General features: G+C 36.0%; 1 protein-coding gene across 6 annotated transcripts; it reads right to left on the bottom strand.

The window, feature by feature from the left end:
- Window positions 1–4: 4 nt before the first annotated feature.
- LOC131779740 (sodium/potassium/calcium exchanger 2) lies at window positions 5–16,629 on the bottom strand. 6 transcript variants are annotated; one of them, XM_059096330.2, is made up of 9 exons: window positions 16,520–16,629; window positions 7,783–9,068; window positions 5,332–5,440; window positions 4,395–4,903; window positions 3,951–4,076; window positions 3,238–3,357; window positions 2,508–2,644; window positions 2,036–2,284; window positions 5–1,055 (listed from the first exon to the last, which is right to left on the bottom strand). In XM_059096330.2, exons 2-8 carry the CDS (start codon window positions 8,605–8,607, stop codon window positions 2,038–2,040), a joined length of 2,073 nt encoding a protein of 690 aa, XP_058952313.2. In that variant the 5' UTR covers window positions 8,608–9,068; window positions 16,520–16,629; the 3' UTR covers window positions 5–1,055; window positions 2,036–2,037. The 6 variants fall into 6 exon arrangements, with proteins under 6 accessions (XP_058952313.2, XP_058952315.2, XP_058952314.2 ...); XM_059096332.2 differs by having other exon boundaries at window positions 7,783–8,964; window positions 16,520–16,625; XM_059096331.2 differs by lacking the exon at window positions 16,520–16,629 and adding an exon at window positions 12,117–12,158.
- Between the last annotated feature and the right edge of the window lie 1,776 nt (window positions 16,630–18,405).

The raw sequence follows: 18,405 nt of genomic DNA, 5'->3' as shown, positions 1-18,405 counted from the left end.
TTATTTCTGAATCAATAAATTCTAAGTCAATTAATCTTCCATCAATTCAAGTCTTAAATAAGGTTTGCAGTCAACATCAAATTACTTTATATTCTTGACTGATGAAGTTCTTCTGTAATCAACTAACTATTAACAACACTAGTGATTAGAATCACAAATAAATAGTTTGACTGTAACCATAATAATATTTCCATAATTTATGTACACTAAGTTACAGCTCATGAAAAACTTTCTAAAACGTTTTTTCTCCATCTTAAAAGGTGATCAATAAATAAGTTATTCATTCTTAACTGAGAATTTGTCGATCTTCTACAGAGGAGGGTGCTAACTCAGCCTTTCTCTCTGCATGAGTTCAAGTGAACAAGTTGTGAAGTCAAAATGGAGAAGAAATGACTGCATTTTTTAAAAAATCCAAAATACCAGTTGGTGATTTACACTCTCTGAATGCATTTACAGTTGAATCCCTACAGGCTGAAAAGGTCAAATCTTATGCTTGTATACAGTGATTTCATATCACTACCTTAAAGTTTTTCTAACAAATTACAAATTGCAACTTGCTTCATCTTTTACATCTGGAGTTGGTGTCATCTTGAAGCATATGGAAAATACTAGAATGAGTGGTAAGGTTTGGCTATCACTTGGAGTGACATTCTTCAAAGTTGTTGAAAACACAAAAATCATAGGTTGCCTACAAAATGAACGACAAAAACAACTTGGGTGGCCACCATTTCAATAAATAAATAAGAAAATAAATGCACCAAACAGAGTGCAAAGTGAAAAAATGTATGCATATCATTCTGTACAGAGAGATACAAATTTTTTTGTACAAAACATATTAAATGCTAATCCATGAAGCACCACTAAATATTCTAAAATATAAATACATCTACAGGGATACCAGATTTATTTGTTCTATGTTGGTGAGAGTGACAAAGGTACAACAAGATTTGAGTGCAGATATCTGCATGGTGCATTGATTTGAAAGACTGCTTATGAAAGCCTGCCAGAGATGTGGAGAAAATGGAAATGTAGAATCCCTCTTGAAAAAATTTATTCTGCAACAAATACAAACAAGATAGTCAGCAACAATGTCGAATCTATTTTGACCATGTTACTTAGAGATATTCCCAAAGCTGAAGAGGCTAAAGAATTCCTGCCCTCTTCTAGAGGGTTAACCCTTTCAATCAAGAGTAACCAATGAATAATTTCTCCCTAAAACATATCTATATACAGCCAAGAAATAGGTTATGAGAAGAGAGCAAAAAATAAACTTAAAGTATGATTTAACCTCATATTCTCAGAACCTGGATTGTAAGAAATGTATGCCAGACAAAAAGGAGAATTGATATTGAGATCCTGGTGTGAAAGGAATAATAACACAAAAGCCCCATTCAGACGATCATGAAAGTTGATGCTAGATGACTAGATCATGCAATGAGATTGCATTATTGTAAACAAATACAATGTGCACTGAAGTCAGGCTATTTCTGTGGCATTTGAAATTTTACTCAAGAAGTTGCAAGTTGAAGATACTGAAGCCTATCATGATATGATGAGAATAAATCATGAGACATTCTGCAAAATTTTACAGCTATTTTAGTCATTTTACCATTTGCCATTTCAGTTTGAGCCTGGTTTTGGCTAAACTGTTTACCCAAAAACTATCACTCACTATCATCTGCTCATTCAAACCGCAAAAACTATCATCAACTATCATGATGAATTTGAGCATAGTCGATGATAGCACATGATAGTTTGTGTTTTAATGATGGTTGAAACTATCATGACCCTTTGAACTGGGCTTGACTCAACAATTCCCATAATGTTTTCACCAGGATGCAAAGAACACTACAAAGCTATAGATATGTCTATTGAACAAAAAAGTATTTCCCGCCCTGTTCCATTACTGGTGTAGATATGAAAGATAAAAAAATATATATTGCATGATGTCAGAAGAATAACCAGTCCTGGCTTGCATTACTGGGAAATAAATATTATTTATGCATTATTAATAGCAAAAATCAGACCTAATTACCTTTAGATTTCTGGGCATTTAATGACATCCTTCAACAACAACAATGATATGACAAGGAAAACAACATAGAGCTGGAACATGGCACCACCAAGCAGTTTGGACAATCTCCATTTACTGACAGCAATTGCAATAACTACAGCTATCAACATGATGAAGAGCAAAAACACCGAACAGAAGAGACCTGTGCTGTTGACAACCATAGCCTTGCCAACATTTGCAGCACTGTAAATCAACCATGGTAGAGGCAGCCTGGGCAGAAAAATTGGATTCTTAATGTTAAATATGTCAATACATGTAAGGTTGAAAAAAAAGTTTGTCTAAGGCATTAAAGATCTTCATATAGCTAAAAGAGTTGTCCGTAAGGTAGCTACATGTACCAAGGAGTTCCTATCATTCTTTATTACCTTTGAAAACTGCACTGCTATTTTTGGTACACAATACCATTTAAATCAAGCTTATATGTTCCTCTTACCCTATTGTGACATCAAACAAGTTGCTACCAATAGAACTAGACACAGCCATGTCACCAAAGCCTTTCCTTGCCACTAAAACACTAGTAATCAGATCAGGTATACTGGTTCCTGCTGCTAAGAATGTTAATCCCATGATCTGGAAAAGGAAAGAACATGACTGTCTCATCTAAATTCCAAGAAAATGAGTTCATTGAGTAACTCGAGCCACTAAGAAAAATTGTACCTCAGCTATAAAAAATAGTTGAAACCTACAATTAATGGCAAAGCGTGTTCACATGAATTGAATTCCCTGCTCTTTTGTTAACAGGTCAGTGAAAGTACAGTGCCAAACACCATACTTTATCCCGTTGGAAATTAACCCTTTAACTCCCATGCGTGTGACTAAGAGAGAATTTCTCCATACCATATCAATACCATATCAAACAGATGAGTGACAAGAATACAGGGAAATACCAATCAGGGGATTATTAGTTGATCCAATAAAAAGTTCTCAAAACTAACATCATAAGAATTGTATGGCAGACAGTAAGGAGATTTACTAATTACATCAGCCCTTCCCATCCTGAACTTTTGGGAGCTTTTGTTTCTTTTCATTGGATAATTGCTAGAGGAAGACAAAAGGATGCTGATAAGGGAGGGGAGGGTGTGAAAGAGAAGGAAGAGGCAGACCCAGCAGGAGAATTAAAAATGAGATCCTCAGAGTGAAAAGTTAAAATATTATTCTCTTACCTCTGTTTCAATCCCAAGAGTATTTCCAACTTCAGTTGCCCACCAAACCATTAAATAAGAAAACCCAACAATCCAAAGCATGGACCAGACAAAACACCAAAGATACAAGTACCTTTTTCCCTAAAAATAAAATCAAAACCTTAATCTTTCATACCATGCATGAGGAATCAAAATTAATGTTGTATTGCTGGCCTAATGGGGTCATGCCTGGTTAGTTGATTTATAAAATTTATCATTGTGCGACTTTTTATCAGCACATGCAGAATTGACCTAGTCATGGCTTCACAACAATACTAGAAGAAGAGCAAGGCCAAGCTTTCAGAAAAAAGACACACCATGGACAACAATTTTTTCCTCTCCCTCTTTGCAGAATAGAGAATATTTTGACAGAGTGTTGCAAAACAAAAACAAAAATAATCAAAACAGCAAATCATAACAAAGGAAAATATAACTTGGAGCCAATGTGAAGCGTGGGAAAATGCAGGTAATCAAGTTGCAATTGGTTTTAGTTTAGAATCTGATTGCTATGAGACCTGGACTAATCAACCAGCAAAGAAGAGCAAAGCAAAAGCAATCTCTAATTATTCACAACACTCAATTGAAAATTTACTTTAAATACAAGTCAGTGTATATGTGTGGTGCAGTTTCTTAACTCCTCAAGCATAATTCTGTATAATAAGCAATGGACAAACCATACACTGCATGTAACTTACTGGTCTTTTGATATCCTGAGCTGTGTAATACATACAGAACACAACAGGTGCTCTGATGACATAAACTATTCTATCTTTCCAGCCTGAAGGCCAGCTTAAATCTATAGGTTCACTCTCATCGTCCAGCTTTAAAGAGAAGAAATCATTTGTTAGGCAACAAACACACAAGGCATTGTAAAAGGTATTACACCATAGATTAATATTTGCAAATCAGTGAAACTATTGCAGTCTTGTCCTAACCTACCTTAATTGATAAATGCATTAAATGAATAGTTAACAATTAATTAATCCTTGATTTGATTTTTCTTATCCATACAAAAGCGATAAATTTAAGGTATGCCATTGCTTGGCCATAATCTTCATAAAGTAAAACACCCTGATTCAGTTTTCTTTTCTTTCGAAAGATATGTAGAACGTGAACAAAGAAAATGTTAGGATACTCACAGCAGCCTCTCTGGCACTCTCAACGTCTACTAATTGTTGATGAGAAGAAAGCTGTAACCCTGTTGTTTGTGAGCTTGGTGACTCTGTTGAAGTTCTATAAACATGACTACTATGTTCACTCATGTCAAGTACTCTACCAGGTACATGATTTTCATCAGGGACAATATTTACAAGAGGAAGACTGGAATCCCCATTAGCTAAACTAGAATCCCTGGATGTTACATCTCCATTTTTAATCTGATATAACGAGTCTCTTCTCTGTCCATCAAAAGCACTATAGCCATCAAGATTAACTGTGTGATTGCCAAATGATGATGCCTGAGCTGAGTCTACTTGAACATTCATGGAACTATTTACAGCTGGAAAATTAAGTTGTCTTTGATTTTCCAAAGAAGAGAATTTATTCACATCTTGAGTTGAAGATATAGCAGATGAGTCTCTCTCTATGCCAACTTTGACTTTAACACATTTGAGTTTCTTGAGTTTGTTGACTTTCACTGCAACAGATGCTATTAAGAACAGAAGAGGAAACAAATCATTGTAAATTCAATAAAAAAATCAATCAATTTGATAATATTATATCAACCCCTTGACACCTACAGGTGACTAAAATCTAACTTCTCCTTACCATAACACCCCTGAATCAAACATTAAGATCACTAGAGTAAAGGAAACAAAGCTCTTGATTGTAAAACACATTCTCCTTGTCAACATCTTATGAAATGAATAGAGAACAGTATAGAGAATGTGCATACTGATATTAGGGTTTAAAGAGTTAACTGAAATGGAAGAGATATATAGAAACAGAGTGAGAGGGAGAAGTAGATGTTGCAATGTAACTCCCTTTGCAGTTTTTTCAGCTCACTCCTCTGATTGAAAAATACAAGATGAAAAATTACCCTCTTTTGGCATAGAAAAGAAATGATAAAAAAGTTACCTTCTCCAAGAGGATCTATAGTATGAATCACAAGCTGAAGAGCTCCATAGCGGAAACAGGGAAGACCATTGCTCTCCTTGGATGTTGTGCAAAGGTTTTCCACTGCCTTCTATTGAGTTGGAAAAGAAAATTTGTGAGAATCATTCTAACAATAATTTAATGAATTTGAAGCTAATTAAAAAATCACCACCAAGATTTTTTTCAATCATTAAGAATTGGTCTGAAATGTCTTCAGTTGATCTTTGTGCAGACAGTGATTGTTTCAAAATTCAAACTTGGAAATCTCACAAATTTTGAAGTTATGAAATTTCGTGCCAAGTGGCACTCTTATCATGAGTAAGGTTGCTACTTTTCATCTCGGTCAAAGATTACAACATCTGATTGTAGAGGGAACCCTCCCAACAAAACAGACATTTAAAGCAGATGATGACCGCATGGAAAGTTATAATTTTTTTAAGAACATAATTTCATTATCTGACTTGATAATGATCATCTAAAACTTAGCACTCCTTCACACAAATTAACACCAAAAGCCTTAAAAACAACATTCAATAGCTCAAGTCTATTAAACAAGAAAGTTCATATCTTTATTTCCTGTTAATTTTTTGGTAAAATCAGATAATATAAGTACTTCATGAATTTGACTTAACACCTGAAATTTTTTTATGGTGCAGTATTGTTTTCATTAACTAGGTTGGTTAAAAAAAGAAAAACAAAACAAAAAAAAAGCCAATCCAAGTTGAAGCTTCAAAGTCAAAATCTCTCATCACAGAGAAACTTTCATCAGCTATTTAAAAAAAAAAACCTAACAATTTTAGGAAGGGTAGAAGACAAATGTGCCAGCAAATTCTGTCTAAATCTAAAATTATCAGACAATATTTGTGAACATACAACAAAAAAAAAGCTTGTAGTCCTTCAGATATAATGCTGTTGAAAAATGTGCTACACATTTTAAAATATGCCAAAACAGATCCCATTTCAGTGACATGTCCCTGACTCCTAAATCTAATTAGCAAATGCTTTCATTTGAAATTCAAATGGAGAGCCAAAGCAGAAAAGTAAACAGAGAAAGACCAAGTAGCACAATTAAGTGGAAGGAAGGGAGATAACCTAGGTTTAATTTGTAACATGTCTTTTCTCACAAGGGATTTATGGTTTCTACCTCAGTTTACAAGACAAAGGGTAAAGGAGTACACTCCATGCTGGATGAATGACCATACAAACCTTATTGTTTTCCACTAAACATACTCATGCAAGAACAAAAGAGAATTGCTTTCTACCCCGTTATTATAGGAGAAAGTGTTTCTCAGACAAGAGAGGTTCGTATTATTTTAACACAATCACATCTCAAACCAAATTACAATGAGCACTTTGCCTCTAAAATGGATTTTTACAAACCTGGGGAGGTTGCCATTTAATAACTTTTGCCTCAGTATTTACTTATGTTTTAAATTCTTAGCTGATTAAGTCAAAGGGGATTGCAAGATATTAAAAGGATCAGCGAGACTTGCTACACAAGAAAATGCCAAAAGTTCAAGATGAAATCGTAATAAGCTCACTGGAGAGATGTGTGAATCTTCTAAACCCTATCTATATTCTAAAATCTCATCTACAATCTCCTATAATAAGTATTTCGAGACCCGTAAGTGTTTACAAATGGATAATCTAAAGATTAAATATAAAAAATCTTTGTTTACATGCTGGAAGTGATACCATAAAGCTCAGTATTTTTTGTAACTATAGAGACTGCACGAAAGTATTGATCAATTCATCAAAAATATAGTCACTACCTGCAGTTATGCAATTTTTCCATAAAAGACTTTCCGTGTAAACTATAGAATAACTTTGATAAAAAGCGGCAGCGTCTGTTAAATTTAAAAACTCTCTGAGATGGCAATCATCACGTCATTAACTTAACCATATTGATTTCTATACAATGAATATTTTTGTTTAATATTAAAAACACCTGAAATAGGCAAGGGGTAGGAAAAACATAAGTGTCAATGAACAAAACATTTTCGCTCGATTGAGTTTTCTTACGTAACGCGTAAAACTGTCCAATTTTAAAATTACTTCGTCCAGACGAGAAACAATTTGCTTCTCAAAACCTCCCATTTTGTACATTAAGCATAATGATCCAAGGTGCGAACTAAGCGAAGCTTTATAAAGTCAAATGAATGCTGTACAAAATAAAAAGTTGCAAAAAAATTGCTTTCAAAATGACCTGTCGAAAGAGTTTCTCATATTGTTTAAATTTCCGTTTCATGTTTATTTTGAAGCGCTGATTCCATCTGAAAATTATCGCAGACAGCTCCTCTTTCTTTGGGCTTCCTGAAATTAACTTAGCATCAAAGAGTTTCAATTAAAACCCCCATTGACATATAACAGGATTTAAAATGCGGTAAAAGTATTCATTCCTTGAAAATTAAGGTTATAAATGAATTCACCTACCTCAAGAGAAGCATCTTGTTCACCGACTTTGGCTCCTTTAGAGTGCAAAGAGCTCACTTTGTTCGATTTAAGCTTACTTTTCACTAATTTCTCTATTTTGTGGTTGAATTTCATAAATGTCACGTATAATAAATAAACTGTAATCATCACCAATGATTCCCACCATTCGATCTCTCCGTTCGAGAAAAATGCTATTAATATGATCAGAGCCACACTGTAGAACATACAGTCGCGAAACAGAGGCCACCATGTTAATTTTAAAAGCTCCTTTGAGAACACCGCACACATGCCTATAACAAACAAGACGTTGAAAACTGCAGATCCAACTATAGTTCCAAAACCAACATTAGAATTAGGTGCGACGAAAACCCCAATAAACGACGTACAAAGTTCGGGCATACTGCCGCCGGCTGCCATAAACGTAGCACCCGCAACATCCTCTGAAATGCTTAATTTTTCGGTGATAACAGCTAACGCAGGGATGAAGAATTCGTCGCAAGCGATTGACAACGCCAAGAACATGTAACACATACCGATTATGTGCAAAATTACAGCTCCTTTTCGTTTCTCTTCCAGAGTGAAAATATCAGGAGGATATTCTCCTTTTTCGTTCGAACTGCTTTCATTGACACTTAACAGTAATCGCTGCTTGCGAATAGTTCTGGCGCCGCCAGCCACTAAAGACGATGTCTTGCCGTCGAACTCGGCTAGGAAGTTCACAGCTCCGCACAGCAACACGGAGGTCACTAAAAAAACATGAGGGCACAGCGTTCGCGGTCTCTGAAACCGTTGCAATATAAACGATCGTTGAAGTCTTAATGCCATATTTCTGTTTTGTAGAATGTAAACACAGGATAAAGCCACCAGGATTATTCGTTCTGATCTCCGTTCCTATAATGATAAGGTATCCTAGTCGCCGTTTATTTCTCAGGAGACCGAGTTGTTCCCTCGACGCTAAATGGTCGGCAGTTGACGATATTAATACAGTGCTAAAATAACCATTATTCCGCCGCCAAAAATGCGAGAGTACGCGACGACAATCCACAAACGGGATGTACTTGAAGCGGACAGATCATGGTGTGAGTAAAAGCCGATAATATTTCCAATCCACTCGACGAGATGTCGTCAACCGCTACAACAGTAACACTCTTCAAGGAATCCTCTCTCCCCGCCACGGAAATTCTGGGAGGAAAATCAAACCTGTGAGAATTGAATTACCGAGGAAGAAAACCTCGGTTACTCTTTCGATTGGTTCTTTTTCCAAAGCATGTTGCGGGACGTCATTCCTGATTCACCGAGGAAAATAAAAGCAGTTAGAAACCCTTAGCAACTTTATAAACTTCCCCCAAGAAGCAATGCGGTAGGGGGCCATTGTGTTCAACACTGTCACAGGACCTTAATGTTTTTATCGTAAACACTGATTACTGGTGCACCGCTAATTACTTACACTTCACTAGCTGAAAATAGCACAGAAAGGCCAGCCATCTCTTGGGGATAAATATTTTTTTGTACTGTATTTTCCCAGTACAATTTTCTGTGCATCTAAATTTAATTATGAAAATATATTTAATCAAAACACGTTATGTTCTTAATTACAAACAGAATAAAACTCTCGAAAGAACCGCCTGCTGTTCTATTTCCGGCTTTTTTCCTTGTATCAAATCATTGATATTGAATTCGTTTATCCAGTTGGGTAGAGATTGTTCCTGCCTCTGACGGCAATTATTCAAAAAAGTAATTTTAGACGCAAATTAGTAGAGTAGGAGTGATACCACATTATAAAATGCAAAGGCATTGGAGCGTGGGTTCATCAAATATATGGCTTGTCAGAAATTAAATTATTCTAAAATCGTGCAGTTTGTTTATTCTAAAGGAAAAAGAAAAAAAAGAAAAACCCGTCCTTTCACTTTCTCTTAAAGCTTAACAATTCACAATACATTTATTTCCCAATGAACTCGTTGGCATATATTCGTTGTTCATCGTTCGTCGGATTCGTTGTTCGTCGGTCTTGCTATAGGCAGCTGCTGATTTATTGCTGACACTTATTGGAAACTTTCAGCGGATAATTTTCATATTTTTTTTCTCCCTTGCCCTTCAAAATACTCCCCATCTGTCTAACTTTCTTTACACTCGTTATACCATCTGAGTAAATAGAAATGAAATAATTGTTTCAACAATACAAAGACTATCAGCGCAAAAAAATATTAAAACAAATGATATAGTTTAACCTCTTTCACCCCAGTAATAGCTCTATCGTTTTCTCAGCAACGCCTTCTCTGCGTGACATCTTTGCTTTAAAACTTTTCACAACTGTCCGTCCCATGTATTACATTTGTCGCGGAATTTGCAAATATTCTTCCTAAGCTGAAACTTCAGTCTCGTGTTTCGACCCCAAATTAAGTTTTACTTCAGTCATACCCATTACAATGATAAAATATTTAAGCTAACAAAAGGCAAGTTTGTGTGAGAGATTTCCTTACCGAAAAAGAAAGCAAAAAGGCCGCTCTCTGAACAGTCAAATGTATCTATATGAACAGCGAATATTTACTTCCGCATAGGGAGTGCACGAACAGGCAAACTCTAGTTCATAACACCGCCGCAGTCTTTGAAACTATACTTAGGAACACAAGTGGTATGTCAAATCATAACTGAAGTAGCGTTTCTTTGCTAAATTAACAGGTACTTGCAGTTGTAAGAGTCCCGCCGGATTTTGAGATTTCGCTGGAGTTACTCGTAAACAGCTTGAAGATTAACTCAGTAACTCGATTGTTGTTTGTAAAGGTTTCTGTCCACATCAGTCCATCGGTAATGCCAAAATAATCGATATACACCTTATTCGATGGTTAAACGTATTAAAAATATTCTCTTAATAAGCGCGAATGTTTTACGAGTTGCTTTGTATTTTACGAGCAATGAGCAACATTTCGGCTCGTATTATAGGTTAAACAATCGAATGAGGGATTTATCAATTCATCATAATTTCGCTGTCTTGAACTTTGGCTTCCTACTTTTCGAAATACTTCCCACGGCCTTGCCAGAATGAGCTCTGCATCGATCACATAGGCTTTGGGTAAAAGACGACAAGAAAACAAACCGAACCAATAAATGCGCTTAAAACTTCGTTACTCAAACAGGAAAAAACGGGGAAAAATTTAGATCGTTCACTGAAGTCATTTTGTTGCTCCGTTCTCCTTCGTATTTTTGCCCTATTCTGCAGTATAATAGCGTGGTATATTTTGCGCGATCCGATGCCCTAATATGGTAAAAATGGCGCAATAGTAGAATGATAGAGTTCAGTATACTGGAGGTTCTTCATGAGTGTCTGTGCTCAACGTAATACTTGCTGTAGCATGTTCCAAATTATAAACAGTCTTTCTGGTTACGTGTATCAGTTCGTTAGAACCAAAAAGTTGCTCACGAGCCTCAGGCGAAAGTGATACTGCTTTAAACACATTTCGACTCCTTTTTTGATCCTAACTGAAGAAACACTTGGAGAAAAGAACATATTTGCTTTATACAATTGCAATTAAATAAGTAGACTTAACAACTTGCCTTACGTGACTGTCAATCGCTCGAAGACTTGTTCCAATCAACAGGAACACTTCCAATCATAGTTTTCCAATTTCACTTTGAGCCGTAGCAAACAGCTCAAATTAATTGTTTCATGATTTTCAGTAACTAAGTCTGAAAAATTCCGCAAATGCTGTTTGAAAATGTACGTTATTGTGAACAATTTTTTAATGACTTCCGCCACTGCGCCTGCTTTATAATTGATCACGTGCAACAACCAATCACAGAGCACGTAGTATCCAGTTCAACATAACGTTCACCTGTATTTCCGCATATTCACGCTCATGTATTTCACGTGCGTGTTGTGTTCATTTTAATATTCTTTTTCATTGGACATCACGACGTTCATGACAGGGACATGAAAACCACCTTTAGATCTTCATTAAAAGTCACAATGGATCGTAACGTCACAAACTTACTTATTAGAGCGTTATTTCCCGTTGTACGTTACCGTTTCGTGCTCGTTAGAAATCGAACTAGGTTTTTCATGAGACACTATAAGAATGAAAATTTCAAGACTGAAATCAGGAGTTACGCTGAATCGTAATGGATGAATCTTCTAAGCGAAAATTTAAATTTTGATAAACATATTCCTCAGTGTCTCGAAGTGTCGTTCGAAATAGTACACCGAACATCTCAGTTGTCACTGCCACGTCTCCTCGAGAAACTTAATCATCCTGTAAATATTCTGCGGTTTTGGCGTCTCAGAGTCGATGTACAGTAGTTAATAATAATGAAACTACACCGGCGTAACAAATACTTACCAGGATTTTGGAATTCACTAAAGAGCTCTAAAGGAAGTCCAAATTCACCATTTAACTGTTGACTTTCATCGAGATGGTTGAAGCTAGTTCATGGCAAAACAGTGCTGCACAAATTTTTATATGGCTCGGTCTAATTATTCAAAATTAACTGACGTTTACTGTCAATGCATCATCTCTAACTTAACCTTCAGCTCAGGAAGCATAACTGGAAACTAACCTGGGCTCAAATATCTCCAAACACCTGTCGGCCTTCTGTCCCTAACAACTCTGTGTTTCTTCTTTTCTTTAAAGCGTTCAAAAGCAAAATTTCGCAAGGGAATTTCTATGCAGTAAGATGTACACGGATAAATAAAAAACTAGTTTTGCCTTAGGGGCGAAAAATATTTTTTCACCATATTTCCGCCCCAAACTTATATATTTCATTCCAATTTTGCTGATGTCATTCACACAATACCTCACAAAGCCTTTTTGAGATGATGTGTTGACCTAAGGTCTCCTCTTGACAACAGAAACGTGGGCTGTTTTGTCAGAAACAGAAAATGAAAAGGGCCTTAGAAATCTGAACACAATCACCTTAAGAGGCAGCTGTAGGCAGAAAGAAGAAGTAGCACATTAAATCTTGTTAATCTTAGAGAAGATTCACGCATGAATCGGGGGTTGTGTCAACTCCTTTATGTTGGGAATGCTATCAATGAATACAGCAGGTGTTCCAATTCCTAAATTTAATTTTTTAACAGTTTCAGCAGGTTATCGGCATATAGAGAACTACAGTCGCTCAGCATGCTGTGTCGTTGTTGTGATAGTTATAATTTCGAAGTTGATCCAAACAGAAGTGCTGCGTCAAATTATAAACCAGTCGTTGTGAAGAAGGATTCAATTATTGAAGTACTTCCATCGTAGTATTGCCATGGCGACCAAGTCAAAAACATATGCCACCCCCCTAGTAACAAATATCTCTGGTGATGAAATTAAGAAACACTTTCTTGTAAAAACAAAAGTCTGAAGACCACAATTTTCGTCTCCTCTGCAGTTAGAAGTTATGGGAAAAAAACTGCCCAAAACTTAAATACGTGGGCTCAAGCGAAAAAGTCAACGGGTTGTTTGTTTATTATTCCGTTTAAATTTTAATTTTGAAAATCCTCTATGAGAGTTGAATAAGAAAATAAGAATATTTGACATTGTTGATTGCGAAAGATGCGCAATGATGGTTTCATCTTCCCTGAAGTTTAAATTACAAGACACTAGTGGTGACATCGTTGCAGTGAGCGTATTACTCACTTTTATATCATAGAACAAGTACTGAAAACAGCCTTTCATTTCACAAGGCTATTTTTAGATTTTAAAGTCAGGTGTTGCTGAGAGACAAATAGATAACTCTCTCTCTTATTGTTTCCATTTTGAACAACTTCATGGTGTTCATGAAACATTGTTTAAGTATTTCTGTGTTTTAACAGAACACAATAGTAGTGAATTTTGACACTCGCTATCTGTCTTTGTGTAAGACTCGTGGAAAAATTGGCTTTGATCACTTAACGATTGGTAAATAGAGAAATTCAGCTTGACTAAAACGTATTGCTTTGGTGCAGTACATCATGGTATGTACCTTCCAAGTAAAAAAGAGGCTATAAAGTGTTTTTATCGGCAAGGTAGAAAAATGACGATTGGACGAGATGTCTTTACCTTGAAGTGTATTTGCAGTTCTCTAAAGATATGAGAAGCATTAAAGGATAATGCCCTACATAACGAAACAGGAACACGAACGGGACAATATTAAATAATGGTCAAACATGGATGGAAAAGATTTAGAAATATGGATGATAGTGAACTTAACAAACATTTTTGCTAAATATGCACAGCGTACTGCGAGCTGGCTCACTCAATTTCCGGTCATCATCAACACAATTTTTAATTGTCATGTTTATTATTTTTATCGTTACTATTCCTCCATGACGCATAAACGCCAGTAGGGGGTGATTTTAAGAATTTTCTGGCCACATGTTACCCTGAGAAAAAGAAAATTTATCCGTCTCCAATTCTATCCTTCAATTGAAAGGATGTTCTGACAAGTAATCTGAGTTTGTGTCTTTGTGCTAAAATACGCCAGTGTTGTATACTTATAATTGGCTCAAGTGAGGGGCTCTTGCATTTGGAGGTGTAAACTGACATTTCTAAGGGTCCTCGATTTTTGCACCTTACTTTTGCACGTTCAAAAAATAACTTAAGGTCCATTAAATGAAACAAATTGAGATGTGGGACAATTTGTTAATTCAAGATTTAATATTCAGCTGTTTTGTCTAAACTGAAAGCTTTAAAGAAGAAGTATGTTTCATACTGTCGAAAATTTGCCGTTCAAGAATTAAATTAAATCCAACTTTTCCAAAAGTACGCATGGGTTGCAGGCTATCACTAAACATAAACCTGCAAATTGTTTTTACCTGTCAGTACATGACATTGATTAAATGATATCTCGAGGATTCTGTCGCAATAATTTAGAATGTGTTTTCCGCACCACGCCTATCCCAATATATGCCACTTCTTCAGTGTTTTTGCTCAAGAATTTGAGAATTCTTACTATGATCGGACAGGTGGCATGACCGCGTTCATATTGCACCACATACGTACCTTACTAAACAAAATCATAAAGATGTTAATCCACTAAGGTAGATAGCATCAGGCGATTAAGAGTATTTGCAATATTTGTTACTTTGAAGTTGTTTTGAAAGGGACAAGGGTTGCCCTAGTTGGTGAAAAGGTTAACAATAATACGTTACTACGCGACATAGAAAAGTTAATTCGAAAATTCAGCGCCCCGTCGTTGCACTGTGACATATTCCTAAAGCTGAAAAAAAAAATATCGCATTAAGGGTTTCACGGTTTAGAAAAAAAAAAGCAAGCCTGTTTAAAGGCTATAGGTTATAGAGGCTATAAAGATGTTTCATGACAAGACATTTTTCCGTCAACCGCATATATTTGCGCTTAGTTGCCAGTCGAGTCAGTCCGAGCTATATGAATTTGAAGTAAATTAGTGTTTGGAAGGTCCAAAGATTTGTGCACTGATGGCATAAAAATCGGACATGAAGTGTCGCTTTTCTCTAACGGGCGGTTGACATTTAATTGGAGGAAAACATTTATGACGCGAACGGGTTAAAATGCCACTCAGGAAAAATCAATTAAAACAAATACCGTAATGTTTTGTGGCTTTTTTGACATCTCCAAAAGGCTTATTATTCAAGGCTTACTGGTTTATCCGAAATGATAAAAAATTGGCTAAATTAGAAGGTATATTGCTTGTAAAGATATAACATGGAGAGATACACGAAGCAGTATTTATATCTGTTGCGCGCCAACGGTTTTCCTTCGTTTCTGAGCCATTTATTGGCCATGCGACTGATGACGATCAATCTCCCTGTACAACTATAAACATCATTTATTTCGAAAGAGCCTGACAAGCATTGACACAGGAAGGAAAAAGAGCTCATTTAGAGAGAGAATTATTTCACGCCGGTTAAATAAGCGTAGCCAAAGTAATCGGTATTAACCGGATGTCTCGAAAATTCTAAGCAACGATTCTGTATCTTGATAGTTTTAATCAATCAGCAGAACAGACAAAAAAAATACTAATACTTTTGAATTAGTATCCAACAAGATATCTCAGTTAACATGAACTTTTATGAATGGCAAAGTTCTCAAAAACGAAAATGATTAAATGGCGCAACGAAAAAAACCGCTATACTGAACGAAATACCTCGCTAAGACCTCTTGTAATCAGTGCTGAATTGTTTATCGAGGTGCAAATTTTATAATTCAAATAATAAACAAGGTTTCCATTAATGCCGTAAAATATTTTAAAAGTTGAATTTATCTAAGGAGGAGTGAATGCTCAAAATTTCCAATAAACCGACAAAAGCGATGTTATTTACACAAGAAGATAACAACGTCGTGTTGATATAAACGCTGTGGAAAAGAAAAGCTTTTACATTCATATTTCTGGACCTGTCCACAACGCCTCGAGGCTTAGCGAAATTGTAGAGAGCTTTGCAGTATATTTTAATAGAAAAGGCCGAGACAAAAAAAAAGTTAAATTTCGCGGTTTCACATCCATATCACCCTACCTTCTCAATCTTTGAAGGTTTACTCTGAGTGTAAAATTAGGAGAAACTCCAATTTTTATGGTCACAAAACCGTTTCATTTCCCCTGGCTGTTTAATGTTCGGGGCACGAGTGAATTTAACGCGCCTGTTTTAATACCCGCATTTCGATAAATATCTCGCATTTTTGGTAAATAAGAGTATTTCCCAAGGACATTGGCTGAAAATATGGTCTGAATATCTGTTTGAAATGTATTGGAGAATACTCCTTTACGTTCAGGAGGAGCTTGATAAAAATACAAAAGAAATACTCACTAAGTCTTTCGATATTTCGCTTGCGTATTTCAACGTTTTCAGCTTTCGGTTGCCACAGTACATTCACCTTTCCGACCAGAGAAATCGTGCAAAAACCTGGCGAAACACAAATACAGCGATTGATAAATAATTGATATTAGTCGGCATGTATACATTATGGCATACAATATCGAGAGCGAATTCATAATTGAAATCCAGAGTGACTACATTATAGAAAACACCATTAATCCTCAGACACTTGGAGCTGTCGCTTACTTCGTTTAGAGTTCTTGAGTGCGGACAAAAACACCGAACTGTTGTTATTTAAGTTGATATGGCAAATTTCCTTAAAAAAGAAGTCATAATGCTAAATAGTTGCCGGTTTAAAATCGCTTGATTATGAATATTTTCAGCTTGTAAATTATAACATTATAAAATTGGGGAGTTTCAATTATCTCAAAATACGCAATTAGAATAAAGTTTTGTCACCGAAATTGGTAAAAATAAATCTTCTATCCATAGCACTGACTTAATTTTCTCTTGTGAAGTAAAGTAAAGCATTTTCTATCAAGTTTCTGTCTGTGTACTTGCAAAATCACCGTTTTTTTTCAAGCATGCACGTTAAACAAGCACAACACCTGCAATGTGCTTTGAGATGAGCAAGTTGCGGAGTACGCATTTATGTAAATATTGCAAATTTAGAGAAGATAGATAAGACAAGATTCTTATTCAGGTGAACAATGGAAACTTTAAGGGGGACGTAAAATCTTGTGTTCGTCTCTTGTAATGCAAGAATAAAAGTTGGTATGGTAACGGGAAAACAATAGAGAAGCACGAAAAACAACCGGAGATATTTTTCACTTGGGTGGTATAAAAATCTTAACCACTCTCGTAGCAGTCCAATGATAACGTTATTCACAGCACAATGTGTAGAAAACAGAGTGGCTGATGATTTTTACAGGGCTCTCTAAATACTGTAAACCAGACATCTGTTGATGATGTGAAAAAGTCTCAAAATCACAGCTGCCCCGACACTAAAACAACGCTAAAAGGAAAAATTTAGTCGAAGTGAACTAAGCTATTCGTAACGCGATGGTGAAGATAAAAATAAATTTCATTCTTGGAGAGCGCGAAATGCAACGGGTCGAAGTCAGCTTAAGATTCAAAATCACTTAAAAGAGTCAATGAGTATTGTTGATTTAAAATTGTTGTGTGCTTGAAAGAGTTTAGAAGAGCGAACAAGAATACAAATATCAACCCACTGTTGTCAAATAAATATTCCCAAGAGAATAAACAAGCAGCAAAATTACCGCTAAAATGACGTCTCTGAATCTCTGAATCTTCTGGAATTGTTTTACTAGACATTGCTGTTAGGGTCCACTTGAAGTATTACAAGATATCAAACGTTTTCAGTTAATATAATCACGTTTTACACGTGCTTGCCTAAATTGTTTATTCGTATTAATCCTCCCCTTCCCTCCCCAGCTATTACAATAAAATGTACCTAAAAGCCCCTTACTGAGAAATTTTCCATTTTTGCCAAAGAATACCTTATCCACATCTATCGCTTTGATCTCCTGCCCAGCCCTCTTGCTGACGGAGCTCCCTATCGTTTTTACCGGGAAAATAGTTACCCTCTAGTTGCCCTGGTAAACAAACGATCGATAAGTTACGTCTCTTGACGTGCTCCTAATAAGTGTACGTCCGAGGGCGTGATAGCACTGACGCTCAACTTCGAGCCAAGAGCTCTCACGCGCTAACATAGGATTTGTGAAAATCCACGTTACATGGCAAAAATGGCTATGTTTAACAATGAAGTTCATCTTTTCAATGAGCATTTTGCACCTACTTTCGATAGTTTTTGGAATCACCGTTCCTAAACATTGGCGCTCATACTTTTCACTCTG

The sequence above is a fragment of the Pocillopora verrucosa genome, chromosome 4, assembly GCF_036669915.1.
Source record: "Pocillopora verrucosa isolate sample1 chromosome 4, ASM3666991v2, whole genome shotgun sequence".
Taxonomy (NCBI): Eukaryota; Metazoa; Cnidaria; class Anthozoa; order Scleractinia; family Pocilloporidae; genus Pocillopora; species Pocillopora verrucosa.
The sequence above is the reverse complement of the archived record's forward strand: the minus strand, read 5'-3'. Positions and strand labels throughout refer to the sequence as shown.

Excerpts from the sequence above, each read along its gene's own strand:
- LOC131779740 (XM_059096330.2), bottom strand. The coding sequence starts at position 8,607 with ATGGCATTAAGACTTCAACGATCGTTTATATTGCAACGGTTTCAGAGA. Across the intron at positions 4,904-5,331 it reads TATAGATCCTCTTGGAGAAG|CATCTGTTGCAGTGAAAGTC; the intron begins GTAACTTTTTTA and ends TGTTCTTAATAG. Across the intron at positions 2,285-2,507 it reads TTGTTTGATGTCACAATAGG|GCTGCCTCTACCATGGTTGA; the intron begins GTAAGAGGAACA and ends TTTTCTGCCCAG.